The 24,830-nt window shown below is 39.5% G+C and overlaps 1 protein-coding gene and 1 long non-coding RNA gene across 2 annotated transcripts in view; one reads left to right on the forward strand and one right to left on the reverse strand.

Annotated features, from left to right (window-relative positions):
- Positions 1–2,118: 2,118 nt before the first annotated feature.
- LOC138158908 (uncharacterized) lies at positions 2,119–4,499 on the reverse strand. Its single transcript, XR_011167765.1, has 2 exons — positions 4,359–4,499; positions 2,119–2,815 (listed from the first exon to the last, which is right to left on the reverse strand). It is a non-coding gene; the product is annotated as an uncharacterized lncRNA (long non-coding RNA).
- Positions 4,225–24,830, forward strand: part of CLTA (clathrin light chain A) — a 34,993-nt gene continuing 14,387 nt past the window's right edge. Inside the window, exons 1-3 of the mRNA XM_069085233.1 lie at positions 4,225–4,657; positions 19,579–19,616; positions 22,749–22,866. Coding sequence (XP_068941334.1) covers positions 4,426–4,657; positions 19,579–19,616; positions 22,749–22,866 — 388 coding nt within the window. The 5' untranslated portion in view covers positions 4,225–4,425. The remainder of the gene's footprint in view (positions 4,658–19,578; positions 19,617–22,748; positions 22,867–24,830) is intronic.

Here is a 24,830-nt window from a genome sequence, read left to right on the forward strand (position 1 = left end):
AAAAAGCTGAATTTGCCAGATGGAAAAAGAATCTCAAAAGCTCATTGAGGAGAATAATTCCTTCATAATTAGATTGGAGCAAATGGAAGCTAGTGACTTTATGAGAAATCAAGATAAAAACAGATTCAAACAAATAAAAAACTAGACAGCAATGTGAAATATCTCATTGGAAAAACCACTGACCTGGAAAATAGATCCAGGAGAGATAATTTAAAAATTATTAAAGTACCTGAAAGCCATTATCAAAAAGAGAACCCAGAAATCATCCATCAAGAAATTCTCAAGCAAAATTGCCCTGATGTTTTAGAACCAGAGGGCAAAATAGAGGTTGAAAGAATCCACTGATCACCTCTTGAGAAAGATCCCAAAAAGAAAACTCCTAGGAATATCATAGCCAGGTTCCTGAGTTCCCAGATCAAGGAGAAAATATTATAAGTAGCCAAGAAGAAACCATTTGAATATTGTGGAAACACAATCAGGATAACACAGGATGTGGCAGCTTCTACATTGAGGGATCGAAGGGCTTGGAATATTTTATTCCAGAGGTCAAAGGAGCTGGGTTTAAAACCAAGAATCACCCACCCAGCAAAACTGAGCATCATGTTTCAGGGGAAAATATGATCATTCAATGAAATAAAGAACTTTCAAGCATTCTTTTTTTTTTTTTTTAAGCAATTGGGGTTAAGTAACTTGCTCAAGGTTACACGGCCAGGTGTTTCTGGGTGGGTGCTAAGTGTCTGAGCCCGGGATTCGATCTCCAGGTCTTCTCAACACTGGAGCCAGTGCTCTTACTTGCTGTGCTACCTGGCCGCCCCAACTTTCAAGCATTCTTGATGAAAAAACCAGAGTTGAATAGAAAATTTGACATTCAGTTACAAGAAGCAAGAGAAGCATGAGAAGGGAAAAAGGGAAAAGAAATCATAAGGAACTTATCAAAGTTGAACTATTTACATTCCTACATGGAAAAATGATCATTCTAACTTATTAAACTTTTCTCAGTATGAGAATAGTTGAAGGGAATATAAATGTATATATGTATACATACATATATATCTATATAGGAGGGTATATGGGCATATGAATACATATGTGAGTGTGTGTATATATGTGTACAGGTATACATAGACAGAGGGAACAGGACCAATTGAATAGAAAGGGATGATACTTAAAAAGTGAAATTGAGAGGTGAGAGAGGAATATAATGAGAAGAGATGGGGAGAGACAGAATGGGGTAAATTATCTCATATAAAAGAGGCAAGGGAGGAGCAGCTAGGTGGTGCAGTGAATAGAGCACCAGCCCTGGAGTCAGGAGGACCTAAGTTCAAATCCGGCCTCAGACACTTAACACAAAAACTAGTCATGTGACCTTGGGCAAGTCACAACCCCAATTGCCCTCCAAAAAAAAAAAAGCGGCAAGGGAAAACTGTTACAATGGAGGGGAAGAACAGAAGGGGGAAAAGTAATGAGTCAACCTTACTCTCATTGAATTTGGCTTAGGGAGGGAATGACATACACACTAAATAGCGTATTCACCCTACAGGAGAGTAGGGGGGAAAGGGATGAGAGGGGGTGATGATAGAAGGCAGGGCAGGTTGGGGGGATGGAAGTTAAAAGCACACACTTGATAAGGAACAGGGTCAAAGTAGAGTATAGAACATGTGGGGGGCAGGATAGGGTAGAGAGAAATATAGTCAGTCTTTCACAATATATCCACTATGGAAATGTTTGGCATAGCTACACATGTACAATCTATATTGAATTGCTTATCTTCCCACTAAGGGAGGGTGACAAGAGAGGAAGGGAAAGAATCTGGAATTCAAAGTTTTAAAATCAAATGTTTAAAAGAAATATATTATTATTTTTTTTCCATGAAACTAGGAAATAAGACATACAGTCACTGGGGTATAGAGATCCATCTTGCCCTACTGGAAAGTTGGAGGGGGAATGGAGGAGAGAGCAGATTGAGGGAGGGGGTATACAGTGGGAATGCTGTTTTGGGATGGTGGGTAGGGGAAAGACAGGGAGAAAATTTGTAACTCAAAATCTTGTGGAAATGAATGATGTAAACTAAAAAAAAACCATAAAATTTAATTTAAAAAATACATATTAAAAATCGACTTTTCTACCTCTAGCAGTTTTTAATTCTATGGTCTTTTAGGAACTTGTGGTTTCATTAGGATAGCAAATACTTAGTGTAGAAACTTCTTCCACCAGATACGGATAGCAACTCTTCTGCAAATTATAGTTTTAAAGGATGGCCCAGCATCACATAGATAATATGTATAATCAACAGGACTTAAAACCAAGTCTTGAGCTGCTAGGCCTTGCAGTGGATAGAGCACGGACCCTGGAGTCACAAGGACTTGAGTTCAAATGTGGCTTCCGACACTTACTAGCTATGAGGCCCTGGGAAAGTCACTTAATTCTCTTTGTCTCCCCCCACCAAAAAAAAAACAACAACCCCAAAACACAATTTTTACTGACTCCCAGGATGGTCTTCAATACCCTATGCCTTGGTGACCCTATGACTGAAACAATTTTTAAACAAAATAAGGCTACTCAAAGTGCCTGTTGTCATTAAATCAATCATTCAATGCACATTTTTAAAGCAACTATATCCAATTCATTGAGCTGAGTGGGGATGGAGGGAGGGGGAAGTACACAGAAAAATAAAGTATCAACAATAATCTAGCTTTTAACCACAGTAGCTTCTTTTGCAGTTGTAGAAAATATGTTCTCTTCCTTTTAACTAATTTCTTCTAAGTTAGCAAAATGAGAACTGAGAAATCAGGAAACTTCATCATTTTCTGTGAATCTGTAAGTAAACAGGAAGATAAAGGAGGTTGAATTAGCTATATAACCTAATATTTTAGCTGCATAAGCTAACATTTCAAATTTCTTACATTACTCAGTATGAAGAAGATGGTAGAATAGGAAGAGACCTTAGACATTATGTTATCCACATTCCTTATTTTCCAGGTTAGGAAACTGAGGTTTAGGGATGTTAAGTACTTGGCCCAAGTTCACATCCCTAGAAGAAACAGAGCTAGAATTTGAAGCCAGGTACTGACTCCAAATCTAGTTCTTTCCCCATTACATTGTGCTGCCACCTCTCCCCGCTCCCCCATTTAAAACACACACACACACTTCAAATTTTCAACAAAATTATTTGAAAATATCTACATTTCTATTTTGTTAAAATATCATTAAAGAAAAATATGAAAAGTATTGCAGCTTGTAGTCTCAAATAAGACAGGTTTAGACTCCATATGAAAAGATCTTTTCAGCAATTAGAGCTGAGTAAAAATGGAAAGTGTGATCATAAAGATGCTGGACTGGTTAAGAATTGTGCTTTGAGGGGCGGCTAGGTCGCACAGCGAGAAAAGTGCGGGCCCTGGAGTAGGGAGGACCCAAGTTCGGTTCCGCCTCAGACACTTTACACCCACCCACACACACATACAAAAGGAATTGTGCTTTGACTAGGGACAGCACTAAATGACTACCAAAGTCCGTCCAACCCCCAAATTACATGCATTTAGAACAGTTCCGTCCCCCCTGTTTACAATTCAGATGTTGAATAGCACAGAAAATAATTCAAAGTAGTCCAAATAGATCAATCTATCAACCTCTGCGTCATATTACAAGATATTCGATTTAGACTTGACAGGGATCTCTAAAGGCTTAACTTCTCAAGGGAGGTTGAGAAGTTAAGTTGACTTTGCTTCTAGCGATTAAGTGTCAAAGGCAGCATTTGAACTAGGGTCCTCGCACTCCAAATCCAGCGCTCCCTTATAGTCTGCTAATGAGAGCCAGTGGGCCATTGCTATATTGTGTTGTGTGTTGTATTGTTATGCTATGTGTTGTTTTTGTTTTGGGAAGGTGTGGTGGAAGGGAAAGTTATAGGGCGAGGTGACAGATGCCGGGAAAAATTGGTCTGTCTGAGGCTAACTGAGGAGTCTCATAAAAACGAAGAGAGTAAAGTGATGCCCTGAATCCCAACCAGAGTTAGCGAAACTGACTCAAAGCCTTCAGTGCCGGCTAGTAATAACTCCCCACCTTTCTCCGGAAAATTCACAATCACGTGCCAAGCCCTTTCCGCCTCTTTCTGAGACTTCCCCGACTCAGGGTTCACTATTTTGATTGGTCTCGTCCCTAGCCCCACCCTCGGCTCCTAGAGTCACGAGTTTTCCCAGGGCCCGCCCCCGCTTCCCTGCCGATTGGGCCTCGGCTCGGAGCAACGAGGCTGCCGATTGGCAGACCCTCCTTCTCCCCCTACTCCCTTCACCTTATAGGGGCGGGGTTTCCGCTTCCGCCCCTCGCCCCCCACTACCACCACCAGCACCACAGTGGCCGCTGACCTCCGTCCCTGACTGCCTTCCCTTCCTGGGTCCTGCTCCCTGCCCGCTCTCTCCGGCCCCGTGCGCCATGGCTGAGGTAGACCCATTTGGTGCGGCCGCCGCTCCGGCCCCTGCCCCGGGGGGTCCCGCGGTGGGTAACGGGGTGGCGAGCGGCGGCAGCAGCGAGGAAGATCCGGCCGCGGCCTTCCTAGCCCAGCAGGAGAGCGAGATCGCGGGCATCGAGAACGACGAGGGCTTCAGCATCCTCGACAGCGGCAGTGTGCCCGCCTCCCTGCAAGGAGAGCCCCCCGGGGGCCCGGGTAAGAGCCGCGTCCGCCCCGCCCGGAGCCCCCGGGCACGACGGCGAGCTCAGCTCGGGAGGGGGCTGCCATCCTGGCCGGAGCTTTCCGCCCCTTCCGCTTCCCCGTGCTGCTGTGGGGCGGGCGGGGGAGGGGAGGCGAGCGATCGGGGAGCGCCCTCCGGGGCTGGGCCGAGGCTGGTACGGGAGAACAGAGGAGGAAGGGGCGCAAGCCTTGCCAGCCTGGCATAGCACTCGCCCGAAGGGAGGTTCCTGCTTGTTGCTAACTAAGGGTTATTTGTTGGTGAGCTGGCCACAACATTTTGAGGAAGGTGGCATTTTTTTTTTTTTTAGCAGGAAATGACAGAAATAGGTTGGGCTGAACTGGGGGGTAACAGAGATGAGGTTGAATTTAAGGGGTTGGAGGGGGAAATTTAATGCTTTTGGAGCCGTGAAATCCGAGTTTCATGGAGCTAGAAAGGACAATGGGGATCTTGTCTATTTTCCCTCATGAGAGAAGCTGTGACCTGCTCAAAGTTATGCAGCTGGTTACTAGAGGAGCCAGGACTAAGAAATAAAGGCTTTTGACGCTACTTCGATATCTACTCTTTGAATGATAAATCGAAAGAACACCTGTTCCTTTTGTGGAGAGCAAGGGAAGAGCCTCGGCAGGAGAATATATTGTATGGTTGAGCTTGAGTAGCCTGCTAGCACCCAGGATGTTAAAAGAACTAGGAAGATTATCACCAGCATTTGTTAGGTCTTCTTGGCAGATTGTATGAACAAGAATTGTTCAGGAAGGTTGAGTTTCAAACAGCATCTCGGAAAATGCAGTTTTCCAAAAGAACCCAATTCAGTTCCATAAACATTCAGTGTCTGCTTTATGAAAAGCACTGCAATGGTAGTGATAACAAAATTTAGATGAGTTCTAGTCTTTACCTCTATGTATCTTATACTCAGATAACTACAATAGGGAAGTTCTAGAAAAGTCTAAAAGTAAGTGTTTTGGGGGTTGGGGATTCCTGACACCCAGGTTTTCAACCTGTGAGTCATCTTTGCTTTTTTTGCTTACCCTTTCTCTCCTCCAGTTATCAAGTTCTATCTGTTCTGTCTCCTCGGCCCCTCTTCATCATTCTCTTTTCACTCATTGATTTCTACATCCCATTTACTTGGACTGTTGTGATAGCTGTCTAATTGAAACCCCTGTATCCAGTCTCTGCTTTCTCTACAGAGCTCCAGGCATAGGGCAAGGCAGTGCAACAAACATTTTATCAAGCATCTGCTGTGTGCCAAGCACTCCTCTAAGCTCTGGGGATACAAATATAAGCAAAAAGACAGTTGCTGTTCTCTTACATTCTAATGGGAGAAGACAACACAAAAGGGAAGGAGGAAGGAGAAAGAGAAAAATAGCTGAGTTTGGGTATGATATCAAAGACCTCAGAGTCAGAAGGAAATCCAGGAGGGAAATGAAGTATGACCAGCCTGGGTCCATTCCCAGAAGGGGAGCCCCAGGATGAACTCACCCATGGAAGAAGGGGGCCAGGGAAGCAGAGTGATGTTCTAAGATAACAAGGCTGTCTGCTAGTACTGGGGCTAAAAAGTGAACACTGACAGTTGAGAAGCTTGCTTTCCACTGGGGATTGAAAATTATAAGCAGGTAAATCAATAGAAAGTGCTGTAATTTGAATGAGACCCACCTATGTTGAACTTTGAAGGAATATTAGCCTCTGAGAGAAAGGAGTAGAAAATACATCCCATACACGGGACTGTGAAAATTCATGGAGGCTGGAGGTGGAATGTTGAATTCAGGAAAGAGCCAGGAGGTCAGTTTGGAATATAAAGTGCATTAAGTAGAAAAGTGTGAAACAAGACTGGAAAAGTAGGTTAGAATACGATTGTAGAGGGCCTTAAATAGCAAAATGAAGACTCTGTGTTTTACCTTAGATGCTAGGAATAGCAGAATGATTTTGAGCAGGAGGAATAATGTGATCAAAGACCTGCTTCTTTGCAAAACTTATCTGGAGGATTGATTAGAGAGCCCAGGCCCTGAGACCAGAACAACCATCTTTTCAAGGAAGTTCCTTTACCTACAATACCAGTGACATCATAGTTCCATTTTTCCCCTCCCTCACATTTCCCCCAATGCTAAAGGTGAGTATCTCAGTGTTAGTAGAAGGGAGGGAACCAGTGCAGCGTCTTCACTGTCTGAGGGATTTAGGAGCCCTTAGCACTTGAGGATGAGGTTGAGGTTTCAGTCTTGGGCTAGTGGGAGAACGGTGCTACCTTCAAAAGAAATAGGGAAGTTAAGAATTCTGTTTTGAATATCTAGCAGGTTACTCATTAACAATGCATGATAGGCATTCAGGATATCAAGGCTAGATATATAGATTTGGGAGTCACACAGAAATTATGTTTGAACCGTTAGAAGCTGATGACACTTCAAGGGGACAGAATATAGAAACAGCAGAAGATCCATGACAAAGCCCTGGGAAGCATTCATGCTGAGAAGACTGGATATAGGTGATGACTCAGCAGAGGGTACCAAGGATTAGTTAGATGAGTAAGCAGAGATTCAGGAGAGGGCAGTGGAAGCTGAAAGAGGAGGCCAGTTGACTGTTGTAATCTGCAGTAAGGTTTAAGGAGGATGAGCACTGAGAAGAGGCTATCAAATTTAGCAGTTAAGTGTTCGTTGTTAATTTTTGGAGGGTAGTTGCAAAGTTAGCTTTTAGGTGAGTGGTGAAATTGGAATCCAGATTACAATGGGTTGAAAAGTTAATGGATGATGACTCCTCTGAAAGATAAATTATTAAGTATTCTCTGTGTTATCAGTTTGGGGGTGGGGATTCGATGACAAAAATGAAACAAACCTTGCCCTTGAGGAACTTAAATTATACCAGGGGAGACATAACAGAAATATATACAAAATAAATGTGCAGTGAATTTTAGGGGGTAGGTGATTGGTTGAACACTCAAAGGATTCATGTGGAATCAGGATTTTTTTATTCACCCTTTGGGTGAAGTTTATGGACCTCTTCTCAGTAATGTTTCTAAGAGCATAATATATAGAGAATTACAAAGAACAATTAAATTGAAATATTATTATTGCTATTTAAAAAAACAAGTTAACCCATGCCAGGTTGGTGTCTTTGATGATGAAATTGTTACTTGGACAGATTTTGAAGGAAAAAGAAGCTTTGTGAGGAGCAAAGGGTTCTGTGCTGAAACTTGATTAATATTCATAATTGGTGTTCATTGGAGAAGTAGGTGGGCAGCTAGGTGTCAAAGTGGGTAAAGTGCTGGCCCTGGTGTCAAAAAAACTCATCTTCCATAGTTCAGATTTGGCCTCAGACACTTACTAGCTATGTGACCTTGGGCAAGTCACTTAATACTGTTTGCCTCAGTTTCCTAATCTGTTAAATGAGCTGGAGAAGGAAATGGAAAATTGCTCCAGTACCTTTACCAAGAAAACCCCAAATGGGGTCATGAAGAGTTTTATACAACTGAAAAATGACTGAACAACAGAAGAACTAGATAAGATAAGGATTATTTCTTTTCCCAAAAGGAAAAAGGCAGGAAATGACTGGGAAGGTATATTATCTTTTTTTTTTTTTTTTGCCTTTTGGAGGGCAATTGAGGTTAAGTAACTTGCCCAAGATTACAGGCTAGAGTATTTTTGTGTGGGTGTTAAGTGTCTCAGGCCAGAACCAAACTCGGGTCCTCCCAACTCCAGGGCTGGCGCTTTACTCACTGCGCCACCTAGCCGCCCCAGAAGGTATGTTATCTTATAAGAAGTTAGTTTTAGAAAGTGGGTTGTCAACAGAATTAAAGGAGGTTGTTGAAATTTTTTCAGTTAGCAGCAGTTAGAGCTGAGTAATGGAAGATAGAGTGAGATTGCTGGTGGTTAAAGAGGAAGGAGGAAGTGCTGGTGACTTCTGGGGCCCACATAAGCAGCATGATGAAACCTGTCCAAAACAGAAATTGTGTCCTAAGATAAAGTAACTTCCACTGTCTCCATGATATAGAACACCCAGGAAACAAAAATAGTAGAAAAACAAAAACAGAACTCCTGCCAAAACCCATGAACTAACTGATGCCCACTGACCCGTGACTCCCTCAGCACCCCTCTGCTACCTCCCATCCTCCACAGGCAGACTATACTAGCAGAGTAAGTGCCAAGATGAGGAGATATAGATTATTGAATTGAGAAATTTCTCCTTTGAGAGAAGGGAACTAAAGCCCTTGATTTGAAGGAAGGCCTCCTTTCAAAATAGAGGACACTTAGAATGATTGTGCTAGAAGGGGCCTTAGAAACCAGCCATTCCAGTATAGGAAACTGAGACTCAGACAGTAAAAGCAGTAAAGAACAGAGCTTGAGGGGTGGCCAGGTGGCTCAGCGAGTAAGAGCACGGGCTCCAGTGTCGGGATGACCTAGATCAAATCCCGGCCTCAGATACTCAGCACCACACCCAGAAATAACTGGCCGTGTAACCTTGAGCAAGTTACTTAACCCCGATTGCTTTAAAAAAAAAAAAAAAAGAACAGAGCTTAGATTCAAACCTGTGACTCCTGATCCAGTGCTTTGGAATACCCCAAGTGAAGGAAAATTGTGAAGGCAAAGTAGTTGTAAAAAGAAATGATGTCTGTCACTTGTAGAACTTTTAACTGTGTTTATTGATTGTTTGTTGAGTCTCAGAGCTAACCAATGAAGAATTTTGTATCATGGTATCTGGTGATTAGTGTATATTGTTAGAACACAGTGCTTTTAAGGCCAAGGTTCCAGGCTGTTTCTGGGAGGTCTGGATAATCTATTCCATAGCCACAGTACCTCCACCTTGACAAGCTTTCCCAAATGTGTTCTCTGATTATAAGAGGGACTAAGTGACAGTATGTTGATGGATCAGTACTGGAGATGTGTTCATCCTCCCTACTTGGTAAAGGCTCAAAGTATGATTTTAGGCCTTTGTGTATGTGGGATAGAGCACATTTTTCATTTACTAGATGGTTCAGCGTGGTTTGGAGTGCTGTGGAAAGTTTGGTATAGTGTTGTGTCTTAGACTAGTAAGCGCTAACTATTATGTTATCTAGATTGTAATATAAGAGCTGAACCAGATTTCCAGTTTGAATTTTTTTTTTTTAAGAATGCAGAATTGAGATGCTTCAACAAAACAAGTTTCCAGTTACTATGGTCAAGAAAAGAGATGCAGAAGAATGATTTTTAATAAGTATTTGAAGGATGGCTTTTGCTACTTTCTGCCTTTTCAAAAAAAAAAAAAAACTACCTAGAGGAAATTGGTTTGAATTGTATCAAGGGAGAAAGTTGAGCAGCACAAGAATAACTGTTGTGGAGGTGCCCTAAGAGAGTTCAAGTTCCTTTGAAGCCTGAGCACTCCTAGCACTGTTTCATTCTTTGCTCTAATATTCTCAGCAGTATGTTGATGATCCTAAAAAAGTTATTCTTCAATAAGTTAAGAATGTGAATTTGCTTGTGATAATAAGAGATAAATCTGTATCACAAAACTGAATTTTTTTTTCCTCTCCTGAGCATCTCTTACAATTTCTATTCTCAGAAAAGGCTTTCCTAGAATACTTACTAAACAAAATAGACCCAATTCCTCTTAGAATTGTTCTGGTTTGCTGTTGGTTCTTCCTATAGGAGGTGGCAAAATCACCCAGTTTAATTCTGAATAGTTGCTAAGAATCAAAATGAAATGCTCTTGTCTTGAGCTGAAGATTTGTGATGCAGTTGTCCTTTCTTCAACCTCCCCCCAAAAAATCACCTAACTTTTTTCTAGTAATAATTTTCATGCTTTCAAATGGATTACTAGATAGATGAACTCAGTTTAGAAAGATGAAGGTCAAGTGTTGATATAATCTATATAATTTTAAAGAATATGGATAAAACCAGAAGACTAGAACTAGAGGAATACTTCAAAAAAAATTTTAAAATGTAAAACCTTTGTTATTTTTCATCCTTTCTTCTTGAAGAGGACCAGTTACATCAGGAGGGTGATGACTTACAAGTGAATTAGATTTAAGTGAAGCAAGGGTTGTGCAAAGTTATCAGTCTTCCTTTCTCCTCTTATCATTCTGAGTCCAGTGGCAAGATAGGTCAGGAAGACTGATAGTGGCCCCAGATGCAGTTTGAGACCTTGAACTTTTTAAACCATAGGGTTTCTTCTTACCCTTTTGAGTACACACACAATCCATTAATGATATTTGCCTCTCCAAAAACCTTTGACCTATCCTTCCATTTGTCTACTACTTTGCCTTCCAAATTCATTTATAGCAGATATTTTTAATTTTTACATGTGTTGTGGATCCCTATGGCAGTCTGGTAAAACCTATGGAACCCTTTTTAAATGCATAAAATAAAATACACAATTACAAATTAAGCCAATTATACTGAAATACCAAAGTAAAGAAACAAATTCATGATCCACGTTAATGGAACTGTGAATTTGTCCAACAATTTTGGAGAACAATTTAGAACTGTGGCCAGAGGGCTCTAAGATGGTTCATACCATTTGACCCAACAATATTGCTAGTAGGTTCTGTATCCCAAAGAGATCAAAGGAAAAGGATTTATTTATAAAATATTTATAGTAGTTCTTCTTGTGGTGACAAAGAATTGGAAACTAAGGGGATGCCCATCAACTGGAGAATGACAGTTGGAGTTGTGTTTGTGATGAAATTCTGTTGTGCTAGAAGAAGTGGTTTAAGTGGATGGTTTCAGAAAAACCTGGTAAGATTTCTCTGAGCTGATGCAAAGTGAAGTGAGCATAACTAGTAGGATATTGTACACAGTCATAACAATATTGTAAAAAAAATAAGTGTGAAAGCCTTGGCTACTCTGATCAATTCATGACCAATCCATGACCATTCCAAAGGATTTGTGGTGAAAAATGCTGTCCACTTCCAGAGAAAGAGCTGAGGAACTCTTTGAGTGCAGATTGAATCACATTCTTTCACTTTATTTTTCTTGTGTTTTTCTTTTTCCTTTTACAACATGGCTAATGTGGAAATGTTTTCCATAACTTCATTATATTGGATATCTTGTATTTTTGCCTTCTCATGGGGGAGGCCAGCAAGAGGGAGAACATTAAGAACTGAAAATAAAAATTACAAAGAGAGAAACAAGTTCGTGGACTCCAAGTGAAGAGCTCCTTAACTTCACAAAGGTATCAGGAGAGTATCAACATGGACTTGGTTAATTCTTCTAATAGTATAACAGCTTAGTAGTCATCTTCAAATTTCACTGTTTACTCCACATATCCAGTCTTTTGCCAAGTCTTGTTCTTTATGCTTATACAATATCTCATATCTGTCCTATTCTTTCTACTCAAACAGCCATTTTTTTAAAAAATTAATATTTTTGCTTTTTGGAGGGGGGAAGGCAGGGCAGTTGGGGTGACTTACCCAAAGTCACGCAGCTAGTAAGTGTTAAGTGTCTGAGGTTGCATTTGAACTCAGGTCTTCCTGACTCCAGAGCCAGCGCCGCCCCCACAGTGACTTTCTTGAAGTCAATTCTGAATGCATTTTTTTTTTAAAGCAGTCGTGGTTAAGTAACTTGCTCAAGGTTACACGGCCAGTTATTTCTGGGTGTGGTGCTGAGTATCTGAGCCCGGATTTGATCCAGGTCATCCCGACACTGTAGCCAGTACTCTTACTCGCTGTGCTACCTGGCCGCCCCTGAATGCATTTTTCTATTCATTAAATTCCATTGGCACCTACTACATGTAGGATTAAATATCAGCCCCCCTTTGCTTGACATTTAGAATCCTTCACAACTTCACCCCAGTCTACCTTTCCAGATTTGTACATTACTCCTTTTTGTATCATACTGGCCTTCTTACTGTTTCTCATACTTGGCACTTAGTCTCCTTTTGTACTGCACGCCATGCCTGGAATGTTCTTCCTGCTTACCTCTGCCCCTTAGTATCCCTAGTTTCTTCAAGCACCACTTTCTTTATCCTAATTGCCCTCCACCTCCCAGCTGCTAGGGTTTTAGCTCACCAAAACGTCCTATCTCTTTTGTTTTTACCTATTTTTTGCATGTGTTGATTCTTCTCAATAGATTGCAACTTCTAGATTATTAAACTTTTGTTTGGATCTGTAGTGTCCCTAGCACATATCTTATACATGGTAGGTGCTTAATAAATGTTTATTGGTTTGATAGTCATTTGAAAGACTTCATATTTAAATCATCAACAGCAAAATTAGTGTTTGTGTAACATCTAAGAATTGTGTGAATCTTCACCTCCTCTGCCTTTTTTCTAATAATTCAGCCTTTAACTGTGGAGGCTTCATTGTGCGTGATGGCCATTTTGTATTTCTGTCTGTCTTATGAGTCACCTAGAGTAAAGAATTAATTACATAGTGGCCAGTGAGACTCTTTAATAGTAGTTGGCTAGCACATACCTAGTTTATTCATTGTCAGAGTACTCCCAGCCTTTCCCACTTGGTAGAGGTTATCACAATTTGAGCATTATTTATATAGCCTTTGAGGACTCAGGTTCACCTCCTGCTACAACATTATCTCATAATGGGACTTATGTGGAGGATCATTTCAAGATAAGATCTGACAAGATTAATGAATAAGATGTAGAGTGTCTTTTTTTTTTTTTGCCTTTTGGAGGGCAGTTGGGGTTAAGTAACTTGCCCAAGGTTACACGGCTAGATTTTGTGTGTGTTTTAAGTGTCTGAGGCTGGAACCAAACTCTCGGCGCCACCTACCTGCCCCTGTACAGTGTCTTTTTAAAGGAAACCAAGAGTCTTTGCCTGAAAAGGCAAATACATCAGGGAAGGCAAACCAATGTGGCCATAAACAATTCATCTCACCTCTCTGAATGTTTCCCCTTCTATAAACTGGAGACAGTACAGTACCCTATCTCATAGTGTTGTGAATAATTTTATTTACCTGCCATACCTCTCAACCCCTTGTGATCTGACTCCATCATTTGGCAGAGATTTTTCCCAGCTTTTCAATGATCTCTTAAATATTAAATCAGTGATCCTTAAGGAAAGCTCCCAGATTTAGTAACAGAAATTGCTCTATTTGCCCTCCATTTTTTGGTATATATTGTAGTTAGAACTGCAAAAAAGGAACCTGATAAGTTTATCTTCCCTTGTAAATTATCAAACTAGCTTTTATTATTCATCTGAGTACACTTTACACAGTTTTTTACGTGAGTTTTCCATGGAAAGCAGATAAGTGTGTGGTTTCATTACATTACCCTTAGAGCTTGGTGGTCTGTACATCCTGGTCATCCAGTGGAGGATAAGAAGATAAAATTTAGTGACAGCAGTGATTCTACTTGAAGGTCTGACAAAGCAAACATAGAGTATTAAAACATTTAGCAGTCTCTCTCCCTTCTTTTTCCCGTATACTGACTAGTTTCCTGATTCTCTAAACTTCCACCTTTGAAATAAGAGTGGTTTTATACCACTGTGAGTGCATATGATACAAAAAGAAATAGGTAATGTGTTTCCTTTGTACTTAATATTTATTTTTAAAATTTTGTCATTAATTTTACAGACATGAACATTTCTTTGCCGTGATAAATATTACCTACAACTTGGAATATTTTTGAGAATATATTAAATGTAAGGTGATAGTTCTAACACTGCCCTGATTGCTTATGGTTCCTTCTGAACTTCTACTCTCTCCTGGAAAGTGTTTTTGACACTATTACTGGCCTCCTATAACTCTTTCTCTGCTGAAAAAATAAAAGACAAAGGCTCTCTTTAAAAAACACACACACGTATCTGTGTATGTTTGTATAGTCAAGCAAATAAATCTACACATTGTCCATGTTTGAAAATATCTCTCTTATTCTGCATCTCCCCTATTGCCCTCTCACATTATTGGGAGGAGGGTGAGGTAGGAAAAGAATATATGGACATGTTTGTTGACAGCAGGAAAGGAGCCGATAGAGTTTAAAGATCAGACCAACAGTGGAGATGACAGAGGGGACAGTATGCTGGAGGAAAAAGAGGGGAAATGATCAAGGACCCAGGTTCCAGATTGACTTTGTCAAAAAGAAGGGCCATCTCATCGTTTGAGATGAGAGTGAAGGATGTAGTTGAGGAAGATGTCTGAGTGAAATAAGAACTCCTTATAATAAGTCCTTCCTCCAGCGTCACCCCCTCACCATTACCTTCCATTTATCTTATATGTACATAGTCATTTGCGTATTGTGTTCCATTTTAGAATGTTATCTTGAAAGGGACTATGTTTTTGCCTTTATTTTTATATGTAGCTTTTGGTGCAGTCCCTGACATATAGTAAATGATTCAAAAATGCTTATTAACTGACTGGATAATAAAATTGTTCTTATCCTCACTTATCCCATTATTGGAAGAGAGTAATAGAGTATAGAAGAAGATGGGAGAAAAATGATTTATGGTTTTAAAGGCTTTCACATTTCTTATTTTAGAGTGCAATATAAATTGCACGTCTGTATTCTTCACTAAAAAAATTGAGAATGTTCACCCAGAGCTCCTACTTCTGCTTTCCCCTTCATCCCAACAAGGTGGTGGCACAATGGCCAGAGTTCTGAGCCTATATTCAGGATGACTTGAGTTCAAATCAAGTCTCAGACACTAATTAGCTGGTCAAATCACTTAACCTCTTATTGCCTCAGTTTCCTCATCTGTAAAATGGGGGTGATAATAATAGCACCTACCTGGGAGTTGTTTAGACTCAGTTGTGGTTGTGACCCACAGTTTAAGAAGTGCTGAAGGGAGCTTGAGTGGAAAAAAGCTTAAGACACCCTGGTGTTAGAGGATTAAATGAAATAATAATTGTAAAGCCCTCAGTACAGTGACAGAGATATAGTAAGTACTATATAAATGTTAGCTATTATCATATCGCTCAGACATCTTCCCTGACTTCCCTTCACTCTTGTCTCAGATGATAAGATGGCTCTTCTCACCAAGACCAACCCGACACTTGCATCTTTGATCATTTCCCCTCTTTTTCCCTCAGCAGATTGTCCTCTCTATCATCCCCACTGTTTCCCAAATCTTTAGTCATCCTATCTCCTGGCTCCTTTTCCTGCTGCCTGTAAATGAGCCTCCTCAAACCTTCTGTTCCCACCCCTCATCCTCCTCTTGGCTATGCTTTAAAAATTTTTTAAATTTATTTTGTTAGATATTTCCCAATTACATGTAAAATAATTTAACAATCATCTTTTAAAATTTTGAGTTCCAGATTCTCTTCCTCCCTGCTGCCCTCCCCCTTCCTTGAGAAGGCAAGCATTTTAATTTTGATTATACCCGAGGTCGTGCCAAACATTTCCTTATTTTAACTAACCTTTTTGAGAAAGCCATCTATAATAGGTGCTTCCACTTGGACTTTTCCCACTAGATTCTAAACTTTCTGCTGTCTAATGTCAGTCAAACAAAAATGTTCTCTCCAAAATTATCAATGACCTCCTAATTGCCAGACCCCTGTGGAGTGTATCACCCTTCTCCCAGTCATCCAAGCTAGCAACTTCAGTGTCATCCTTAACTCCTTATTTACACTCATCCCCCATATCCAGTCTTGTCCGATTAAAGTTGTTTCTACCTTTAGAACCTTAATATACATCTCCTTTCCACTTAAACAGCCATTACTCTGGGACAAGCCCATATTCCAGTAGTCTTCTGATTGGTTTCCCTGTTTCAGGTTTTGTGATCTCTCCCTTCTATCCTCCACTTATCTGCCAAAGTGATTTTCTTTTTTTCTTTATTATTATTATTATTATTGCTTTTTTTGGAGGGCAATTGGGGTTAAGTGACTTGCCCAAGGTCACATAGCTAGTAAGTGTGTCAACTGTCTGAGGCTGGATTTGAACTCGGGTCCTCCTGACTCCAGGGCCGGTGCTCCGTTCACTGCTCCACCTAGCCACCCCCAAAGTGATTTTCTTAAAGTACAAGTCTGACCTCTCCCCACCAAATTACTCCCCTTCCTCCTCCAATTTAATAAATTTAGTTGTTCCCTGTTATTAAGTTCAAATATAAAATGTTCTGCTTGACATTTAAAGTGTTTTACAGTCTGTATCCCTTCCCACCTTGCCAGTCTTCATGTTCCTTACTCTTCTTTACATGTTTTGATCTAGGTATGCTATCCTACCTGTTGTTTTTCGAATATGATACTCCATTACCTGACTGTCCCCCATTGCACCTATGCCTCCTGGATTCCCTGGGCTCCTTAAGGATAGCTTAAACTGTTCTCTACAGGAGGCCTCACTCTCCGTATTGGCACCCCACCCCCGGTTCCCTTCTTTTAATCTGGTATTTGCATGTTGTGTCCTGCTTTAGACCTTCTTGAAGTCAGGGACTGTGTTTTTGCCTTTCTTTTTTTCTACAGCTTTTGGCACATAGTAAATGGTTATTAACTGACTGGATGATGAAATCGTTCTTATCCTGTTATCTCTGCATACATCCATAGAAGTCCATTGAGGTTTCTCTGAATCTGTCCTTTTCACTATTTCTTATAGCACAGTAGTACTCCATTACTTCACAGTTTGTTCAGCCATTCTCCACTTGATGGAAATTCACTGTGTTTCTAGTTCTTTGGTGTAATAAAGATTGCTGCCATAAAGAAATACTTTTGTGCATGAGTCCTTTTATCTCTCTGTGTTACATGATTTTGGTTGCTTGGTACTTCAACTCTTGTTTTCTAGTTCCTCACAGAAGCTTATTTCTTAGTTTTTACTTGAATACTCTTGATTTTGGCTTTCCTGGGTATTTTGAAACAGTTTGGGATTTCTTTCTGTTTCCTCAAGTATCTCACCTCTATGATCCATTTTCTCTCTGCCAAAGTGATTTTCTTAAATTATAAGTCTGACTGCTTTTCACTTTGCCCTCTGGTTTGAAGAGATCATTAAAGTTTTGTTTTATAATTTCTTGAAATACGGGCAGCTAGGTGGCACAGTGAATAGAGCACTGGCCCTGGAGTCAGGAGGACCTGAGTTCAAATCCGATCTCAGACACTTAATACTTACTGGCCATGTGACCTTGGGCAAGTCACTTAACCTCAATTGCCCTGCCTTCCCCCCTCCTAAAAGCAAAAATAACTATAATTTCTTGAAATGCAGTATCCAGGGGGTTGTTTTTGTTTTAATATGGTTTTCACAGAGTCCTGGTATTCTTAGGTTTAATAGATACTTTGCTACTTTTTTTTTCATGGAATTCACTACTTAGATAAAGTTTTTCACCTTTTATTCTAACCTGTTCTCCTTCCAACTTTTTTCTTTCACAGTTCTTATTTCAGTTCCATTTTTATTCTTTAATCTCTTCGATATTTCCAAGTATTTTTAGAGTGCTTTTGACCAAGCCACATATTTTCTCTGAGCCTCTCTCCATAGTTGATGTGGAAGTATTCTCTTTATGAATTTCTATTTCTAGCCTCACTACCTGCTTTGAGACTTTGTTCCAGAGCCAAACTTTAGTCTCTCTGGCATTTTTGGTTTATTTGGGTAGATCTTATTTGGTTCTCTTTTCTATGTAGGCTAGATGTCATTCTTGATCTCAATAGAGTAGCTAGTAAACCCTAATCCCTATTTCAGTCCCTCATTTCTGTCTCAGTTCTCCTAGAGATCTAGTGTGCTTGCTAATCTTATTCTATACTTGTATCTTTGTCCTTGTACAATCACCAGTTGGGAGCTGGTTCCATCTCAGCTATGTATTGGATATTGGAAATTACTGGAGGGGTGGGAGGGTATGCCACCCCTGTGCTCAGAGAAGAATTCAGTTGATGCTTTTGTCTCCTTCCCCACACAGTGACCTAACAAGGTTTTTTCTGTCTCCCAATTCTGTTCAAAGACATCAGGGTTTCAGCCCCAGTTACCAGAGCTCGTTATTGGTTTCTAACCCTCGTGTAGCATGAGCATCTCCCAGCTGTAGGACAGGCCTTTTGCTCTCTGTGTTATTAACTCTTTTCCCTAGTTCTACAGACTTCGGGTTTTATATTTTTGGAGTGATGCTTCTATTTTTCTTGAGTTTTCTTGATTGCTTTGTCTGCTACCCTTTTTAGATATTTGTTGTTGTGGCATATGGGAAAATTAAGATCCTCTGTGACCCTACCTGGTACCAACTTAACTGGAATGCCTGTGTTTAATTTTAAAATGGAAAATATACTAATAACTAGAGTAAATGTCTGTATTCTGCAAAATAGAATAAGAACATTAGGGTTACAGAGGGTTTTTGAAGATCAGAGGCAGGAAAGATTGCTTTTTCCTGGGATAAGAGAGAGCATCACAGAAAGCTATGTGGAGATGGCAGCATTGGAGCTTGAACCTTGAAGGTTGGGTTAGATTTTCCAAGGTGGAAAAAGGATGCAAACTGGGCAGCTGGAATTGGTCTATATGTTCTATAACTAGAGTAAAGGTGAACAAAGAAACAAAAGTGCTCTGAAGTACAAGAGGTATAGTGAGTCCATTTTGGATAATGGAGTCCCTAAGAAGGAGTAAGGTGGAAAAGATAAAAGATGGTAAAGAGGGTCTGGAGTATTTAGACCTGAGGAGGGGAGTCTACATGGCATGATAGATTGGTACATAAACCTTCTAATGTGGTATGAAAGATGAATTGAAGGGAAGGAGACTGTCGGTTTAGAGACTAGGTTTATTTTTGCACTTGATGGAACAACAGGGCTGGTATCTTTTGTTTTCTTTCCCTCTCCCTCTCCTCACTTCCTAAATACCATGGCTATGTAGAAGCAATGTGTTGTTGAGTTTGGAAGTTTCAGTATAGCATTTCTTATTTAGGTGCTTCTGGATTTCTTTGATTAAAAATACAAACATGTTATTTTTTCATAATTCATTTCCCCTTCCATAACATTTGATAATTCCATGAACCTTTTACTATACTATCTCATTTTTCGTTATAAACTGAATTCATTTATTCCTTAGGACTCCATGTGTGATCAGCTAATGTTGACTACAATCCTGTCTCTTACAGATGCTATTGATGGAGTGATGAATGGAGAATACTACCAGGTAACAAAGTTAAAATGTCCTTAAATGTATTTCATTAGAAGCTTAGTGTGCTCTATTTCTTTTGTGAACTTTGCTTTTTTGATTTGCATAGGAGTAATAGCACATTAACAATGGAGAGATTTTGAGAGCAAGTTGTGGTAATGATAGGTTACATATAACAGCATTTTAAGATTTACAAGTACTTATAAAGGGGAAAGGATGTGGGATTGAGACTTGGGGTTCTGGTCCTGGATCTGCCACTAATTAACTTTGTTGGTTTTAGATAAGTCATAATTTCTAGTGGTCCTTAATTATTTTGTCTATAGATTGAGAAGGCTGGGACTAGATCTCACATTTCCTTTCTATTCAGAAATTCTAGGGAAGAATATATAGCCTAATGGAAAAAAAAAATTATTGCTTAAGACAATTAAGTACCCAGTATTTTTGCAGGGGATAAATATGCTGGCTTAACTAAATTTTTTTCTTTCCCTTGTCATCTCAGTAATCTAAGAAATTCTGTTTACTTCTCCCCCCATCTATTTACCTTTACCACATTATCTTAAATAAGTGTATCTTATAGGTACTGCCATCTGTTTGGTTGCCCTTTTTCAGTAACTAGTAGTAATACATAAATTTACACAAGACAATAATTTAAGATTCACTGGTTGCATACAGCTGAGGCTCTACTCCAGAAACATCCAAAATGTAATGAGCATTACTAGTCCCTTCATCTCAGAGAGCTCTCCAGTTGTTAGGCTTGTGGTAAAGCCAGAGAAGACTCAATGGAACAGAACCCTCCTTTTAAGAACAATAAATTGGAACAAGACCAAAAAACCCAAAACAGAACCTGTTGTACTTCTCACAAAGAGGGCAGTGAAAGTGTACATCTTGACAATAGTATTGTGTCTCTTCCTTTTCTAATGAAGGTTGAGCCCTTTAAATATACCCAGATGAAACTATCTTCATAGAACATCAAATTGAGCTTTAAAAACTGAATTGGTAATAACATTCAAATGTAAGGTAGCAAAGGAATTAGTATAATTTTGGGATGCAAATGGTAGAAGTGTATGTTTTTATTTAACCAAGAGAAAACAGTGTTCTGAAATAACCCTCCTTCCCTCTCTATCCCCATTAGAAAAATGTGTTATATTTGAGCCTATTCCATAAATATTGTCAGCTCTTGGAATTATAGTTGTTCTTTAATTTACGTTTGTTCTGTGTTACCTTCTTTCTTATTTTTTTTTTTTTAAAGCAATCAGGGTTAAGTGACTTGCGCAGGGTTACACGGCCAGTTATTTCTGGGTGTGGTGCTAAGTATCTGAGCCCAAATTTGAACCCCAGGTCATCCCGACAGTGGAGCTGGTGCTCTTACTCGCTATGCTACCTGGCTGCTCCTGTGTTATCTTCTTTCTTAAGAGTTCTGTGAACCTATTTTAAAAACTGTTTACTGCTTATATTAGAATAAATTTCTTTAATTTATTACATCCATGAAGCTTTTGCCTTTTTGGTGGAAACATGACTTCTTAAAGGCCAGTCACATTGAAAACAGCTGCATGCTGTGTTCTGCTCTAGTGCCTCAGTGCAGTGGAAGTCAGACTGACCACATCTGTCTCGATGTTGGATTGAAAGTCTGAGCTTTTAAGGGTCTGGGTTATATTTTCCTGGTAACACTAATGATCGTTTTCAGCCTTTCCACCTGTTTGTGTTGTGGAGCATTTGAGGACATTGAGATCCTCTGAGATCTGTAGTAACAACCGGAAGAGCCCATTTGTAATTTCTGGAGCATTGACCTTTTATTTAAATACACTACTAACTAAAAGAGCCTCCATCATCACGGAATTCTATAAAAGAAAAGAAACAGTCCGTTATTGGGGCCATTTTATCTTGTGTTCTAGTTTGTCTTCTGGTATACTTGTTCCTTTGGAATAAGTATGTCTATATTGATAGGTATTTTTCTCTCTTTGACAGACAGTGTGGTACAGTAGAAAGAGTCCTTGCCTCGGAGTCAGAGGACCTGGATTTGGATCTCGGCTCTGCTCCTTACTATCCATGTGACCTTGGGCAAGTCACTTAACCCCTCAGAACCTGCAGAATGAGGGGCTTGGACTAGGCCGACCTATTGTGATTGATTGAAGGAACCTAGTATGTTTATCTGAAAGAGAAGACTCAGGGAAATGAGAGCAGTTTTCAAGTATTTGAAGGGCCCTCATGTGGAAGAGGGATTAGAGATTAAATTCTCTTTGGGCCCAGAAGGCAGAACTACAGGAATCTAAATTAGTTAAAGATGAAGAAAAGCAAATTTAAGCTAGATTTTAGGAAAAACTTCCTAGTAATTAGAGCTGCCCAGAAGTAGAATGGGCTTCATCAGGAGGTGGCGGATTCCATGTCCTTTGAGGTCTTTAAATAGAGGCTGGATGACCACTTGTTGGTAATGATACATTTTGTGCTGGGTTGGACTAGATGGCTGTCAAGAGCCTGCCAACTGTTCTGTGACTTCTAAGGTCCTTTCTCACTCTAAAGCTATCACCTTGCGATACATTTATTTACTTATTTAGAAGACAGGTTATGTATATGACACGATTTAAGTCTGAAATGTTCTAAAATCACCTGAATTAGATGGTGCTTATTGAATGCTTTCACCGTTTTCCAATATTCTTGTCCAATACTTGACAGTTCTTTAATGTGGTACTTAGAAGAATTCGTAAATGTGTCTTCTAAATTACATTTATTCATTATCTGGCTTCTTACAATTTAACTCAAATGTACCCGTGTGTTTTTCTCAACATTGATCAGTCATCTTAAGGGCTTTCTGGCTACTCAGATATTTTTATCTAATTGGTTATTAATAACTTGTACAAATTTGGGTCACTAAAAGAAAGCTCCTACCTATTTCTCAGATATGTCTTAGACTGCTCTGTTCTAGAATTAACCACTTTGTTTAGATTTCTCTTAATATGGTTTATACTAAAATAAGAGCCCTTGTCTGCTTCTATCAGTGACCTGTCGTGAGCATTATTGCATGCACTTTGTATTATCTTAAATGTCAGCAGTAAACCATGCAGGACACGGCAGTTTAAATGTGAACTGATTGCATTGACATACTTTATAATAATATAAAACACTTGGTTTTTTGTTGTTGTTGTTGTTGTAAAGGAGAGTAATGGTCCAACTGATAGTTATGCAGCTATTTCACAAGTGGATCGATTACAGTCAGAACCAGAGAGTATCCGTAAATGGAGAGAAGAACAAATGAAACGTCTGGAAGTCCTTGGTAATCCTTTTGCAATTCTTTTTCAAGTTTATATTAGCAAAATCACTATATTTTTTTCCCTTAATTTAGTTCAGGTTCATATAATGTTTACAGTTAGCCTTCTGCAATAGTTTCTAATACCAGTTGTTCATATCTTTGAAGCATTTAGAATCTTGTTTGACTCTTGGCTTTGGCTTGATATTTTCTCTCAGTGGAAGGGCAGTGTATAACTGTATATTACTAGTATCTTGGTTTGATAAGTATTGAGGACAGTAAGATATAAGAAAGAACAGGAACATGAGGAAAAGTGTTCCAAAGCATATAGTTCTAAAATTTTATGTACATTTAGTGCATACATGTCTCTGTTGTAAGGGCCAAATCAGAAACACAAAATTCTGCAGAGATTCTCGTTCTGAGTAGATTAGTCTTATTCTGCCTGCTCCCTTTATTCTAGAATATTTGAGGTGGTTATGTTTGACTTATATTTCAAGAGAGCAGCCCTTTTATTATTTTCAGTCTCCTAAAAATTAATAGGAAGATAAAGGAAGGGGGTTTTTCAAATTATTTTCTATTGTGATAAAGCCAGGACGCAGAAAGATAAAGAGGGAAAATACTGTCATGAGTCATTTTTGCATTGAATTCTTCACTCTGTTATAAATGTTTAATTATTGCAATGTGTATTTTGTTTCCTCCCTTTTTCCATTTCTATTCTCATCCCCCAAGTGTCGTATTACTACTGCTGACCTAGCTAGCAGTTGCTGTATATACATTCTTGCCAGAAGACCTTAGCCCTGTTTTTTAATATTCCTCCATCTCATTACCACTCATGTTGATGATCAGAACTGGCTGAAAGACAAAACAAAAAATGAAGCAGATTGCATTATTAAGGTTTGATAGAACCAATCTTGAATTTCATCTCTCTTAGCTTTCATTTTATAACAAAATTATAATTTTGTAACAACTTTATAAATGTACCATCCATTCATATATACCTGAAAGCATAGTATTCTAGTAATCATCTGCCAGTCACCCAAAGTGTTGTTGATACAAAAGTATATGATATTTGAAACTTAGAGTGTTATTATTCATCTGCCACCCACTACTATTCCTGTGGCTAATAAACTCCTACCATCTGTTTCTCTTCTTATCCCTTATTACTCAGTCACCAACCATCTAGGAACACTCTCCCCAACATCCTTGACATCCTCCTCCAGCTATGCTCACCTTTTCCAATGTGCTTACCAGAATTCACCTTCCATAGTGAACAAAACTCTCCATCCTACACCTTTTTCTCTCATACTTTTTCTGTCTGTCTGTACTCACTGAGACTTGCCATGTCCCAGAAGATACTATATCTGGTTATGCCTTCATTCACAACTCCTATCCCCACCCTCCTTCTCACACTGTTCTTCTTTCCCTCTTTTTTCCTCCCTCTCCTTCCCTATTTTTCTTTTTATTTTTCAAATGCTTTATTAACTTCTGATTTACATCATTCATTTCTGCCAGATTTTGAGTTACAAATTTTCTCCCTGTTTTTCCTCTACCCACCACCCCAAAATAGTCCCACAGGATATCCCCTCCTCCAATCTGCTCTCTCCCATGTCTTCTCCCATACCCCCCTTAGACTTTTCCAGTAGGGCTTGGTGGATCTCTATGTCCCAGTGCCTGTATATCTTATTTCTCAATTACATGTAAAATAGTATTAATAATAGTATATACATATATATGTATGTATATATATAATTTTAAACATTTGATTTTAAAACTTTGAATTCCAGATTCATTCCCTTCCTCCCTCATCACCCACCCTTACTGGGAAGATAAGCAGTTCAGTATAGGTTGTACATGTGTAGCTAATGCAAAACATTAACATAGTAGATATATTGTAAAAGACTGACTATATTTCCCTCCCTCCTATCCCACCACCCACTTGTTCTATTCTCTACTTTGATCCCATCCCTTTTCAAAAGTGAATGCTTCCAACT

This window comes from Petaurus breviceps, unplaced genomic scaffold (genome assembly GCF_028583685.1).
Source record: "Petaurus breviceps papuanus isolate PSGF00001 unplaced genomic scaffold, PetGlider_PUasm1.0 175, whole genome shotgun sequence".
NCBI classification, from domain to species: domain Eukaryota; kingdom Metazoa; phylum Chordata; class Mammalia; order Diprotodontia; family Petauridae; genus Petaurus; species Petaurus breviceps.